The following is a 15,114-nucleotide window of genomic DNA, read 5'->3' as shown; positions in this document are numbered from 1 at the left end:
CAAAAATAAACAATAAAAATTACGTTAAAATGCAGGACATGTCGTCGATGGTAAATACATTTATTTATCAGTTTGATCCAAGAGCGAATTTTTTTACTTTGCTTTTACACGCGTGTGTTGTAGTCTTTCACAAGTGCGTCATCATCTGTCTGCTTTATTTGAACGGAGAAGCACAGGTACGCGCAGCGTGCACGCGCAGTCAGAGCTGGAGGCATTTATCTATAACGTTAATCAGCGGAAAACTGCAAAGACGGCAACCAAAAGCAGTGAAATTTAATTTAACTATTCTTATTACCAGAGTTGATAGCACAAACAAAATATTAATGCAAACAACCCATTCAATACTAAATAAAAATAACATTTATTGATTTGGTCTTTGTCTTGTGAATATTTTTTTTTATTAATGACTGCATTAATCGGACACACTGTTTGTAGAGAATGCTGATTTGATTCAAGACTGGCATCATTACATCATGCATCAAATTTTGGTGTCCACTTTTACCATTTTAAATAATACCATAACTTTTGCCTTACTATGTAGTCATATAATATAAAACTCTTCTTGTTTTAAATTCTCACTGAGGGCTAAAACCCCCTAAAGATGAAATCTTAGAAACCTCCCCTGATACCGACTACAATCCTCTTGTGTTTTTGCAGCGGATGTCAAACGCAAATCATCGCCTTATGTGTTAGTCTCTAATCTGTCAAAGTTACAATCTAGTGATCTGTCATAAGAAAGGTATTGACAATGTAATTACTGACACCCTATCCCGCATTCATCAGTAAAACAATAATGTTTTATTTTAAGTGTGGGGGTGTTATGACCTTTACTCGTTTGTTTTATTTCTGTGCTGCCCTCTGGTGTCCACTCTTGTACTTGACATTCGTTTTCAGGAAGGCGGTTTCAGGAGTTAATATGATGACTGGTTATTATCTCCACCTGTTCCGGATAAAAGCTGCCAGGATCACTGATAGAGGGCCTTTTCGTGCAATCGTGATTGCTTTGTCTGTGTTGTGCTCATTGCTTATTCGTACGCTATATCCTCTTAATGTTAATCCACTTCCTTTATTGTTGGTTGTCACATACTGTAAGAGGGAGAAAGATTATAAGTTTGTGTTCAGTGTGTGTTGAGCCTGTGAGTTTTGTTTTGTTCTGTTTATTCTTTCAATTGACAGATTTGTTTGTGTTTAACCGATGCTGATATTGACTACGATTACGGACTCTGTTTTTGACTTGTTAGCTAGACAATTTCATAATACACTTTTATTCAAAACGTACCAATCTATTGTGACAAGGTATGTAGGTGGATTGACCCCAGTTTTTTTGAATACCTTTTTATTATATTGTTTGTTTGAGAGGGAGTTAGGTAAGATTTTTTCTTTTCTTTTCTTTCATTTTGGTTTAGTAAGAGATGTATTTTGAGGAAGACTGTTCTGTTTATTATTTTGGCCTTGTCTCCCCCATACCCTCTCCCCCAACCTAAAACCCTTGTCAACTAGTGAATAAAAGTTTGTGAATTGTAATCTCTCTGAATGAAGACTTTCATTTGACCCCTAGACAGTTGTAACAACATGCTACATTTTGGAAGTCTTAAAATAGTCAGAGATAAATATTTTTTTTATTTATATATAATGAGAGCGCGCAGTTTTATTTCTTAAGAATATTATACATTCCCATTTCTCCATTTTTAACCAAAGTTCTGACTTGAAATATCTGAATTTTAGAATGGATGACATGACACTACATTTGCAAAGGAAAAGTTTGCATTAACTACTTGCTAGGTGTCATACACTGCTTTCTTCAAATCAGGTCGACAAGGCATATTCCCATTATTTTACTTTTTGAATAAATTATAGAATTATGAGACTTTTTTTTTTTTTTTAGAAATCGAGAAAATGTTGATTGATCAACCTTATTTCTATTATGTAAAAAAAAATGTCCAATAGACATCAGATTTAATATCTGGTAAACATCTGGAAAGCTATTTGGATTACCAAATTTTATCTGTTGAAGAAACAGCAACATTGCATATACAGTATTTTACAACAATGAAATGCATCTCCAAAATTTCACTCAGATATGAATATGGGATTTGGTTAAAATCACTGTGGTGAAAATGATACATGCATTGTAAGAATCACACCACACTGAAATAATGTTTTTTTTAATGCACCATAGCATAACATTGTATTTTTATTTTTTTTTTGTAATGCAATGAAAATGCTAACATTTGATATTTTTCATTTACAGCTCTATGAATTGACTCAAAGCTACACAAACTTGATTAAACATTCAGTACAATTTTAATGTGACTATAAATACATAAGGCATATACTTGGGAAGGTTATTGTTGTGCCAGTTTAATGAACAATTATGTAGTTTGTAAAAACAGAGAACAGAGCAGACTTGCTTTGAAAAGCACGTTAGCTGGAGACACACTGGGATTTGTATCAGTCCATGCTTTTAGGTGTAGTTTGCTCTGCTGGAGGCACACTGGAGGACACATTGACCAGGACTGGAATAAGCTTTGCATCTGGAACTAAAAAGCATAAATTAAAAGAAAACTTATTTAGACACACTGTATATTTCTTTTTCCCCTCATGGTTAATTCTTTTGGAACATGGCTTCATTTACTGCTTGGGATAAATGTTTGGGTCTAGACACTTGTGCAAACTGCTTGGTCCATGACTATGACCTATTAATAAATGAACTGTTTAAATCCTTCATTACACTTGTATAAATGCACTTGTTACTGAGAACTGTAATTCTGATTTGGGTGCTGCCAAGTGATGTCAAGAAATAAAAGCATGGTTCAATACCCATGCACAAGGTGGACTTTATCCATCAGAACCTTCAATTGTGTAACCATTAATACAATGGTACTGCACAAACTGCATATTTGTAGGGTGGTGCTTTGCTCTGAACTCTAACTTCATTTTCAATTGGAGGTGCATCACAAGTTATTAATGTAAAAGCAATATAAATGAGAAAAAAGCTGATTTGTGCTGAACTCAACAACAGTAAAACAACTGCATTTATAAGTCTAAAAATATAATAAAACAAAACCAAACCTATGATCACATTTCACCTCTGAGAAGAAAAGAACATGTTAAGTTGTTCCAAACAACAAATTGTTTACTACAACTGATAAGGTTATAATAAAATTTATTACCTTCACACACAGGGGCTCTCCCATCCCAACCATCATCTCGACAATTTCTAGTTCTCACTCCAATGAGCGTATACCTACAAACAGTGATAGTTGTGTACATAAGATTTAACATACAATGTTATGTGTATTTGTGTCTATATATATTTAACCAAAAAAAATCAGAGCACAGCTTTACTACCCTTCGTCACACTGTGCAGTGGCTGTTGCACCAAACAAAATTCCATCTGGAGTTAAATATTTTCCATGGGAAATATCACCCGGATTTCCACAGGACTTTGCTAAAAATATATATAAAATGTCTTGATGTTCATACTTTGAACCATTAACAGTACAAAAAAAAGTAACAATTAATCCTCCACCAACACTACAAACACCTGGGTGGGTTGAAAAATTTTTTTAATCTTACATACCAACATTAAAAAAACATTTAAAAAAACCCCCCAAAAAAACACTCTACAATACATACAAACACATTCTACAACATTCAAAACTATTTATTTTAACTATTTCAAAACCATTGATTAACAAGAATAAAGAAACAATAAAGATAATAAAGATCCTTGTATTAATCATTAATAGAATTATAACTGAAAAAATTACTGGGATTTTTCTCAAGGACTTACCCTCACACTGAGGAGGAGAAGGATGAAATATTCCATCTTTAGTACATGAACGTTCTATAGGGCCTTTAATTTGAAATCCTTCATTACATGTGTATGTGACTTTGCTTTCATACTTGTATGACCCCTTCTGAGGGTTAAATTTTCCCTTGTTTATAGGAGGTGGTCGTGAACATTTCACAACTGAGGAAGAAAGAATGAAAATGATATATTTGCAATTATATATCAAGAACCTGGATCTGCCCCAGTCATACTGAGATATCTTTGACTTTAGTGAACAAGGTTTCCAAGGCCTACTCATGTTTAGCCTGAGCTGTGGCTTGGTCAGCCACAACCTGCCCTATCAGCTCCAGACTTGCTGGCTCATGGTCTGATGCCGACCTACTGTTATGGGGAGGGCTCGGCACAGAATGGGGGTGAGTACCAACCATTATCTGATTGGATAGAAAAGTGGGATATGATGTCCAGGAAGCCAGATTAATAATCCAGAGCAGACAAAGGAGAATGCTACTAGCCAACAATAAATCATTGGCTATAATAATTTAAATAGATATTATTACTATTATTCATTCATTCATTTTCTACCGCTTATCTGAACTATTCTCGGGTCACGGGGAATTATTATTATTATTATTATTAATGTATAGAATTTATAATTTATAGAGAGAGCTGAAATATTCCATGTTCGGTACATGAACTACTTGCAAGGCCTTTAAGTTTAAATCCTTCATTACATGTGAATTTGGCTCTGTTTCCATACTCATATAACTCCTCCTGAGGGTTAAATTGTCCATTGTGTATGAGAGGAGGTTATAAACAGGTCACAACTGAGGAAGAAAAAGTGAAAATTATATATTTGCAATAATATTTTGAAAAACCGGGTGTCCTTATTTGTTATCTTAAAGAATATGCGATCAGATCCTTCCATTTTGTAGCCTTTATTACACCGGTAACGAACAATACCTCTGTACAGTATTTATAAGGTGGCGATTTTTCTTCGACTTTAACTGCATTTAGGATTTTGGGTCTCTCACAGGTCACAACTGTATAAAAACAATGACAAAGACAAGGAGAGCTCTCTCAAAAAAAAATTACCACTCTGCACCTATCACAGACTATGTCTGCACACCAACTGATAAAACCCTGGGGTTTAAATAGCAGCTTGCACAGGTGCTGGGTGTCAGAGCTGATTAGCTGCATGGGACTAAAGGAGCATGCAGGTGGCTACGGATTTGCCTGAGAAGGCACCCACAGATCCTTGTATTAAACATTATTAGAAACACTATTGAATACTATTGACTTACCCTGACACTGAGGAGGAGACTGAAATCTTCCATGTTCAGTACATGAACGTTCTATAGAGCCTTTAAGTATATATCCTTCATTACACATGTATGTGACTCTGTTTCCATACTCATATAAATCCTTCTGAGGGGTAAATTGTCCATTGTTTATAAGAGGCGGTGGTGAACATGTCACAACTGAGGAAGAAAGAATGAAAATTAAACATTTTCAATAATGTTTTGAAAAACTGGACTTTAGATTGCATGAATGAAGTTAACATGTAACTATATATAATACTACATTATACAGAAATATTCATTAGTATTACTCGTGCACTGAGGAGGAGGTGGATCCCACCCATCTTCTTTACAGATCATGTGATCAGATCCTTCCATTTTGTAGCCTTTATTACACCGGTAACGAACAAAAGCTCTGTACTTATAAGGTGGCCATTTTCCTTGGACTTTATCTGCATTTAGGATTTTGGGTATCTCACAGGTCACAACTGTATAAAAACAATGACAAAGACAATGAGAGAATCTTTTATTCCTTGTACCTGTTTGTGCTCTAAAAAAGCTAGAACTTAAACAATCAAAACAATCAAGAATTTAAATGTGAAAAGCAGGATTTTTTTAAAAGTTTTTTTGAAACCTCAATTCTGACATCAGCCAAAACATTAAAACTTGCACTTAACTGGAACATCTGTCAAGACAGGGATCCTAAGCACATCTAATAATGTAGCAAAATGGCTAAACATATCAAAACGTTGATGAGACTGTCTTTTAAATTCACCAAAAGCCACTTAAATCACAAACTGCAATTTAATAATTAAATCAATGTCTAAAATTAATGTTTTTTTTATTCCTTCCACTATTAAGAACCTCTCCATCAAACCAGGATAAGAAACATTCTATAACCATAAAAAATATTTGACCCTGGAACCACTAAATAGAAGTGAAATTTTTCAGTTGTATGTCAACATGGCTCAAAATTCAAGTCATCAACAATACTGCAAAGCCAAATAGCCTCAAACTGACTGAAAAAAAACAAAAATCAATATGAACAGAGAAGAAAAACAAACAAAAGAAAAGATATAATATAAAAATCCTTGTATTAAACATTAATAGAATCACGACTGATTATTATTGGACAATTTAACCCTCAGGAGGAGTTACTGTTACACTGTTTCCATACTCATAACTCCTCCTGAGGGCTAAATTGTCCATTGTTTATAGGAGGTGGTAAACAGGTCACAACTGAGGAAGAAAGAGTGAAAATTATATATTTGCAATAATATTATGAAAAACAGGGTGTTCTTATTTGTTATCTTAAAGATCATGCGATCAGATCCTTCCATTTTGTAGCCTTTATTACACCGATAACGAACAATATCTTTGTATTTATAAGGTGGCGATTTCCCTTTGACTTTAACTGCATTTCGGGTCTCTCACAGGTCACAACTGTATAAAAACAATGACAAAGACAATGAGAGAATCTTTTATTCCTTGTTCCCTGAGATTGTTCTCTGAAGAATGTTAAAAGTAAAACAAAATTAATAATAAAAAATTATAATATGAAACAAATCAGTTTAAATCATTGTCTATTCTTGTTTCTGCATTATTAATTGGCAAATAAAAATGTTAACAGAAATTGAAAACCTGCCTCAGCCAATGAACCCTATCTTTAAAACATAAAACATGTTCAAAAACCACTGGTTATTTTTACCAGTACATGGTGAGAAACCTGGTCTCCATCCATTCACCCCACAGGTCAGTCGATCAGACCCCACTGTTTTGTAGCCTCTATTACACCTGATTTGGACCGAGTCTTTGTATCTGTACAATGAGGAATTTCCAACAATAACTGCATTTTGGATGGTTTGTGGATCACAGAAGATCTCTGCATGAAAGAAGAACACAGAAATATGAAGCAACACCTCAATGCTGACATCAGCCACAACATTAAACTTGCTCTCAACTGGAACATCTAACAAGACAGTGATCCTAAGCACAGCTCCAATAATGTAACAAAATGGTTTAAACATATCAAAACTTTGAACTAATGTGCATATAAGGACAAAGTCTCATCAAACACATGGTAACATTCACAAACTTCCGTTCTTCATCGACAAGACCTTTTAGAATCTCTACTACAGTAACAGTACTGTTGCTGAAATTAATGTTTTGTATTCTTTCCACTACTGAGAACTACTTACTCACCACAGGATAAAAACAACTCTTTAAACCATAAAACAACATCTTTTAACCTGGAACCACTAAAAGGAAGTAAAATATTTTTCAGTTGGATTTCAACATGGCTCAAAATGCAAGTCATCAACAATACTGCAAAGCCAAATAGCCTCAAACTGACTGAAGAAAAACAAACATCAATAGAAACAAATAGGAAAAACAAACAAAAGTAAAGAAACAATATAAAAATCCTTGTATTAAACATTAATAGAATCACGACTGAAGATTATTGGGATTTTTCTCAAGGACTTACCCTGACACTGAGGTGCAGAAGGCTGAAATATTCCATGTTCGGTACATGAACTACTTGCAGAGCCTTTAAGTTTAAATCCTTCATTACATGTGAATGTGACACTGTTTCCATACTCATATAACTCCTCCTGAGGGTTAAATTGTCCATTGTGTATAAGAGTAGGTGGTAAGCAGGTCACAACTGAGGAAGAAAGAGTGAAGATGACATATTTGCAATAATATTTTGAAAAACTGGGTCCTTATTTGTTATCTTAAACTAACAAAATGTATATTATTCAGAAATATTCATACTCGTGCACTGAGGAGGAGGTGGATCCCACCCATCTTCTTTACAGGTCATGCGATCAGATCCTTCCATTTTGTAGCCTTTATAACACCGGTAACCAACAATATCTTTGTATTTATAGGGTGGCCATTTTCCTTGGACTTTATCTGCATTTAGGATTTTGGGTATCTCACAGGTCACAACTGTATAAAAACAATGACAAAGACAATGAGAGAATATTTTATTCCTTGTACCTGTTTGTGCTCTAAAAAAGCTAGAACTTAAACAATCAAAACAATCAAGAATTTAAATGTGAAAAGCAGGATTTTTTTTTTTTGGAATTATTTTTGAAACAGTGAACTGAGTAGTGGAAAAAGATCGAGTTGCTTTCAGGAATTAAATAAAACCCTCAGTTCTAGGATTTCATCTTTAGGGGTTTTAGCCCACAGTGAGAATTTAAAACAAGAAGAGTTTTATATTATATATTATATGACTACACAGTAAGCCAAAAGTTATGGTATTATTTAAAATGGCAAAAGTGGACACCAAAGTTTTATGCATGATGTAATGATGCCAGTCTTGAATCAAATCAGTTCATGTGTGTGTGCATTCTCTACAAACAGTGTGTCCAATGAATGCAGTCATTAATAAAAAAAATATTCACAAGACAAAGACCAAATCAATAAATGTTATTTTTTTATTTAGTATCGATGACGCCTGAGATAGGCACAGGCTCCCCGTGACCCGAGAAGTTCGGATAAGTGATAGAAAATGAGTATTGAATGGATTGTTTGCATTAATATTTTGTTTGTGCTATCAACTCTGGTAATAAGAATAGTGAAATTTCACTGCTTTTGGTCCTGCATTTTAACATAATTTTTATTGTTTATTTTTGAAAGAAAAAATTATACTTTTAGTTTTAGGGTGGCTGAGATCACAGACAGGGGGCTGAAGCCACCCTAAAAAAGTCTAGAACCGCCTCTGCCTCAGGCCAAAATAAGTAATATAGCTAGCTAATGCACTTCCTACTAGGAAAAAACACTCTATTCCCTGAGACAGTTCTCTGAAGAATGTTAAAAGTAAAACAAATTTAATAAAAAAATATAGTATGAAACAAATCCGTTTAAATTGTCTATTCATGTTTCTGCATTATTAAATGAAAAATAATAATGTTAATGGAAATTGAAAACCTGCCTCGGCAAATGAACCCTATCTTTAAAACATAAAACGACGTTCTTTAATGTTTAAAAACCACTGGTTATTTTTACCTGTACATGGTGGGAAACCTGGACTCCATCCATTCACCCCACAGGTCAGGCGATCAGAACCCACTGTTTTGTAGCCTTCATTACACCTGATTTGGACCGAGTCTTTGTATCTGTACAATGAGGAATTTCCAACAATAACTGCATTTTGGATGGTTTGTGGATCACAGAAGATCTCTGCATGAAAGAAGAACACAGAAATATGAAGCAACACTCAATTCTGACATCAGCCACAACATTAAAACTTGCTCTCAACTGGAACATCTAACAAGACAGTGATCCTAAGCACAGCTCCAATAATGTAACAAAATGGTTTAAACATATCAAAACTTTGAACTAATGTGCATATAAGGACAAAGTCTCAAACACATGGTAACGTTCACAAACTTCCGTTCTTCATCGACAAGACCTTTTAGAATCTCTACTACAGTAACAGTACTGTTGCTGAAATTAATGTTTTGTATTCTTTCCACTACTGAGAACCACTTCCTCACCACAGGATAAAAACAACTCTTTAAACCATAAAACAACATCTTTTAACCTGGAACCACTAAAAGGAAGTAAAATATTTTTCAGTTGGATTTCAACATGGCTCAAAATGCAAGTCATCAACAATACTGCAAAGCCAAATAGCCTCAAACTGACTGAAGAAAAACAAACATCAGTAGGAACCGAGCAGACAAACAAAAGAAAAGAAACAATATAAAAATCCTTGTATTAAACATTAATAGAATCACAACTGAAGATTATTGGGATTTTTCGCGAGGACTTACCCTCACACTGAGGTGGAGAAGGCTGAAATATTCCATGTTCGGTACATGAACTACTTGCAGAGCCTTTAAGTTTAAATCCTTCATTACATGTGAATGTGACTCTGTTTCCATACTCATATAACTCCTCCTGAGGGTTAAATTGTCCATTGTTTATAGGAGGTGGTAAACAGGTCACAACTGAGGAAGACAGAATTAAAAAATTATTTATTTGCAATCATATTATGAAAAACCAGGTGTCCTTAATTGTTATCTTAAACTAACAAAATGTATATTATTCAGAAATATTCATTATTAGTACTCGTGCACTGAGGAGGAGATGGATCCCACCCATCTTCTTTACAGATCAGGAAATCAGAACCTTCCATTTCGTAGCCTTTATTACACTGGTAGCGGACAAAGTCTCTGTATTTATAAGGTGGCGATTTTCCTTCGATTCTAAATGCGTTTAATATTTCGGGTCTCTCACAGGTCACAACTGTATAAAAACAATGACAAAGACCATGAAAGAATCGTTTATTCTTTGTGCCTGTTTGTGCTATACTGTAAATAAAATTTCGAACTAACACAATAACAATGAGCAAGAATTTAAATACAGAAAAGCAGGATCTTTGGTCTAATTTTTAATCAAATATTTCTGCAACAGTGAATTGACTGGAACTCACACAGACACCGAGGAGGAGCAGGCTGAAAGGTTCCATCATTGGAGCATGTTAATAGTGAAGGTCCAAACAGATCAAGACCTCTTTTACAAGAGTAGAAGACTCCATCTCCATAGTTATACACTTCCTCCTCTGGTTCAAATACCCCATCTGGTACACTGGGGGGATTTATACACTTCACCACTGATACAAAAAATAAATAAATAAAAAAGCATTTTTAAATTATTCTACAATAATACCGAAGGTCTTCTCTCTGGCTTTAAACGTCTTTTCTGGACAAATAGGTGGACAAATATTGTTGTTGATTTTTTTTTTTTTTTTTTTTTACATCAACCTGCAGATTTAACAGGACTATGGAGACACTTTATCTCTAGTAGCTCTTTTCTGAAAGAATCTTTAGAAGCAACAATGACAACATACAAGAGGAATGAATCGATCAATCATTAATTTGGTTTATTTACAACTAGCCTGCTTTGCAATTCTGGCTAAATGTATATTTGTTCTGAAATGTTTGTTTTTGTTAAATGTTAAAAGCATTCTCCAAAAAAACCCCACTACCAAATCACAGTCCATTTTCTTTACCTATATAGTATTTGAGAAAAATGCAATCTCTGTAACAATCTTGAAAATATCAATAGACTCATTATGCTACTGAAAAATCTTAGGTTGTAGAGCCCGCTCTGAGGTAATCACTGTTGAAACGTGATTTGTTTTATAGCTTCAATTATGTCACGATTTATCCATAATTGCAAATACAATTTAGAATTCCTTTGGAGAATTGTCTGGAAAATACCTCCGTATTAAACATCATTTGGCTGGAGATAACAATAATGACCCTCCACAAAAGAAGTGAGATTCAAGAAATAAAACCAGGTTAAATGTTCTAACACAAAACCATGTTTAAAGATGAAAAATGTACCATTTTAAAATAATATTACCTTCACATACAGGATGTCTCCTATCCCAGCCTGTTTCTCTGCAATTTCTCTCTGGATCTCCAATAAGCTGATAACTGCAAACAGGGATTTGTTTTAAAATATGCTTTCCAAGTTATTCCAAGTACTTTACTGAGACAAAAACATTTGCCAAAAAAAAAAAAATAGATTTACCATAAGCCTTTATTCAAAAGACAATATTTATAATTATACAATCTAGTGTCAGAACATTGGTCTAGTTTGTTGGAATCTCTATGCAGTTACGTACAAGCGCATACATGTGTACATAAACAAATATGGACAATTTGTTTCTTACCAAAAATTTTTTTTTAAAAAAGGCCAAAGAAATAATTTTACCCTTCGTTACACTGTGCTTTGATTGTTGCACCATACAGAATGCCTTCTGGAAATAAATACTTTCCATTTACAATCTCACCAGGATTTCCACACGATTTTTCTGGATAAAAATACATGCGGTAAACATGAACATTTTCTTCTCCTTTTGACTTGCACAGAACAAAGAGAAACAGCATTAAAAAAGTTTATGAGAATTGTGATATAATATTTTTTGTCATGTTGACCACCGGGTAATCCAAAGTAAGTTTAAGTTTAACCTATAAACATGTTTATAGACTAATTACTTTTACACTGAAGTCGGAGTTCGGTCCACTGGTTTCCAGTGCAGGTGATTGACCTGGAAGCTGATGTTCTCACTGGAATATAACCGGTGGAACATTTGAACTTTACAGTGGAGCCTTCAGGAAAAGTCTGTTGGTCTGATATTTCATTCATAATCCGGTTTTCTCCAACAGTAGGACTCTCACACTGGGCTGAGAAAAAACAAATCAGACATTTCAGTGATTAATGTTATTAACCTTGATCCAATAAATACATAACCCTCTTCATCCAGTACACTAAATGCATCCTAAAATTGATGGAGGTGTTCTCTCCAACAGCTCACCTTGAACCTTTAGAGCCATCATAAGATGTGCAGAGAAGATGATCACGTAGCGCAACATCTTCAACTGTAACTCTGAGACTCCAGCAAGGATCTAGGAGTTACTCAGTCCTAGTTCATGACTGTCCCAGAAAGTTACCTGTCTAGAACAGCAAGTTTAATCAACTCCTTTATACCTACACTTGTGTCCGTAGCTGTCAACCCGACAACACAAAACTGAGAAACTCAAATAAGTACAAACAAAAGATACAAGATGTATATTACAGAAGACACAAATGCTATGGTTGAAATGTGGAGGAGGAGGAAATTAAAAGGTGGAATTCTGTGCAGTTTTGTACATGTTCTGTAAATTATTTAAATAATTTTTACTCGACAGATCAAACCAAACTATTTGGTCGCATTTACTTGTCTATACCAACACTTCTTATGTCCAAAAAAAAAAAAAAACATTTGAAGAAATTAGGTGGTAGTACAAAGTTTGGGTGTATGCCCAAATATTTTTGGGTTTGTAATCCATCCCCATTAGGAATGAGTGTATAAAGGCTTTTGGTGTGGTGTGTATGTGTGTGTGTGTGCATGTTCGTGTATGTGTGCGTATATGTGTGTGTGTTTGTATGTGTGTATGCATACACACATACACATACATGTGGGGGGGGGGGGGGGGTAGGTATGTTTTGCAGAGTATCCTTTAAAGCAAAACAAGCAAAAACAGTTTGTACTTATTATTATGCTGATGCAGCGTTCACAGGCCCAGTAATTCCCTCTAATCTTCTTAAAATGTTTTTCACCACTTCAGAAATACTTTTGCGGATTAAACCAAAGAGAAAAAAACACTTATTCTAAAATCTCTTTTTAAAGACGATCTATTTTTTATTAAGTATATAGATAATAAACAATGACACTTTCACTAAAAAAAAAGAGTTGATTATTATAGTCAATTGTTTTGATTGGGATTAAATTCGAGCAGAAATGAGACATAATCAAACTACACCAAAAAAAACTCGCTAGGGTTATTCTTTAGTACGCGTTAAAGACGTCAAAAAATGTTTACGCTACGCAAAACTATAAACTCAATCTTAGTCATTTTTTAGAGGTAATTTAAGTTGAAATACTTCACCGTTATCCGCTGCTTCCTCCGTTAATTACACTGCTTCAGTTTGTCCGTCGCAAATGGCTGCTTGGCTCCGCCCCTCAGGATACATAAACTCCGCCCACCCCTACAACCACGTGAGAGTTGTTTGTGTGTCCAAGGTCCAAATCCTAGGCTTAGAATACAAAAAAAATAAATAAATAAAAATATTTCTACTCTTTTTTTTTTTTGCTTGAAAACCAGCCACGAAATATACTGTAAATGTTTAACCACCACTGGTTGCTCTGTAAACAAAACAAACAAACAAACAAACAAAAAAACATCTACATGAGAGAATGGTTTGATAAATTGATTATAAACTCTAACCCAGCTGATGTGCATTATTTGTACTTTAATGCAATTAAGAGATTAAAAGATAGCACGCCTCCATGTAAAATCTTTCTTTTTGACTTAACTTGAATGCACCGTTGTTGTTTTATATTTCTGTGTGTTTTATGTAGCACCGTGATCCTGGTGGAAAGTTGTTTCATTCTTCTCCCTTGACCTCACTAAGCCTTTTGAGCCAATTATTCACTCCAAAGTAAACCTATAAGCCTTTCCAGTAAACGGCATAATAACAGAATTAGTTGCTCAACGCACACAGGTGGTTGTGTTGACATTTGTGTAATCAGTATTCAGTGAAGCTTGAGCTATAAAAACAAAATCACATTTGTCGCTGACTTTGTGAAAACATTGTCATGTCAAGTCAATTCACAAATACAGTTGACAGTATTCATTGAGAAGCAGTAAATAGACATTTTGTCTTCAAATGAGAAGCAATGAAGTGCTCTGTTTGCACCCACTTGGTTCACTTCATTTGGCAGTATGTTTTATTAACTTTAAAATCATCCTAGGATACAAAGAACCATTATAAATTAGAGTACAGCATTTTCCTGCACTCTGAACTTTGCCACTAGATGTCTCTTAGAGAAGATTGTAAAACTTTGTACAGTTGTACTAGATGGAATTTGCACCATTCCCAATCAGCTGCCACCATAGCACTTTAACTGCCTAGGTCTGAGAATGACTATCAGGGTGGTGCCTCCTCGTCCCTGGAATTGTAGTGATATTCCCTGTATGTCATTTTCAACCTCTTCAACAGCCATTGACATAAAATAGTTCCAAATTAGTCGTTCCAGAATTACTACAATACATTTACAGCATTTGGGAGACCTTCATATTCAGATATATACATATTATATATAAGTGTCATGGTAGAAAAAATAAAACATGAAAATAATCTTTGAGGCAAATACCATGTAGTTAATTCTTTTCTGTTCAAAATAATCTATTTATATTTTATAGCACATTTCAGTGCAAAGAAACAGCTAATTGTTGATATTTTACATTCAGTTCAGTCTGTGAAACTGACCCATCAATATACACATATTTACACAAAAATGACAAAATTAGCAAAACACAAAAATGACACTCATAATTGAGCTTTGGTAGTTGTACAAATATGAAGCTTGCAAAACCAGAAAATACAGCAGATGTTTTGCGTTGAAGCACAAGGAGCTTGCTTTGTAGATAAATATGAAGATTATTCAAT

At 34.4% G+C, this 15,114-nt stretch overlaps 1 protein-coding gene across 1 annotated transcript in view; it reads right to left on the bottom strand.

Annotated features, from left to right (window-relative positions):
• Positions 1 to 13,704, bottom strand: part of LOC113641661 (complement receptor type 1-like) — a 62,228-nt gene extending 48,524 nt beyond the window's left edge. The window contains exons 1-15 of the mRNA XM_047807356.1: positions 13,551 to 13,704; positions 12,437 to 12,576; positions 12,117 to 12,305; positions 11,833 to 11,932; positions 11,479 to 11,552; positions 10,544 to 10,723; positions 10,180 to 10,356; positions 9,882 to 10,058; positions 9,112 to 9,285; positions 7,870 to 8,046; positions 7,580 to 7,759; positions 6,803 to 6,976; positions 5,406 to 5,582; positions 5,098 to 5,274; positions 3,797 to 3,976 (exon numbers count right to left, since the gene is read on the bottom strand). Coding sequence (XP_047663312.1) covers positions 3,797 to 3,976; positions 5,098 to 5,274; positions 5,406 to 5,582; positions 6,803 to 6,976; positions 7,580 to 7,759; positions 7,870 to 8,046; positions 9,112 to 9,285; positions 9,882 to 10,058; positions 10,180 to 10,356; positions 10,544 to 10,723; positions 11,479 to 11,552; positions 11,833 to 11,932; positions 12,117 to 12,305; positions 12,437 to 12,494 — 2,194 coding nt within the window. The 5' untranslated portion in view covers positions 12,495 to 12,576; positions 13,551 to 13,704. The remainder of the gene's footprint in view (positions 1 to 3,796; positions 3,977 to 5,097; positions 5,275 to 5,405; positions 5,583 to 6,802; positions 6,977 to 7,579; positions 7,760 to 7,869; positions 8,047 to 9,111; positions 9,286 to 9,881; positions 10,059 to 10,179; positions 10,357 to 10,543; positions 10,724 to 11,478; positions 11,553 to 11,832; positions 11,933 to 12,116; positions 12,306 to 12,436; positions 12,577 to 13,550) is intronic.
• Positions 13,705 to 15,114: the final 1,410 nt, after the last annotated feature.

This window comes from Tachysurus fulvidraco, chromosome 23 (assembly GCF_022655615.1).
Source record: "Tachysurus fulvidraco isolate hzauxx_2018 chromosome 23, HZAU_PFXX_2.0, whole genome shotgun sequence".
Classification (NCBI taxonomy): domain Eukaryota; kingdom Metazoa; phylum Chordata; class Actinopteri; order Siluriformes; family Bagridae; genus Tachysurus; species Tachysurus fulvidraco.
This window is presented reverse-complemented; position numbering and strand designations above follow the sequence as displayed.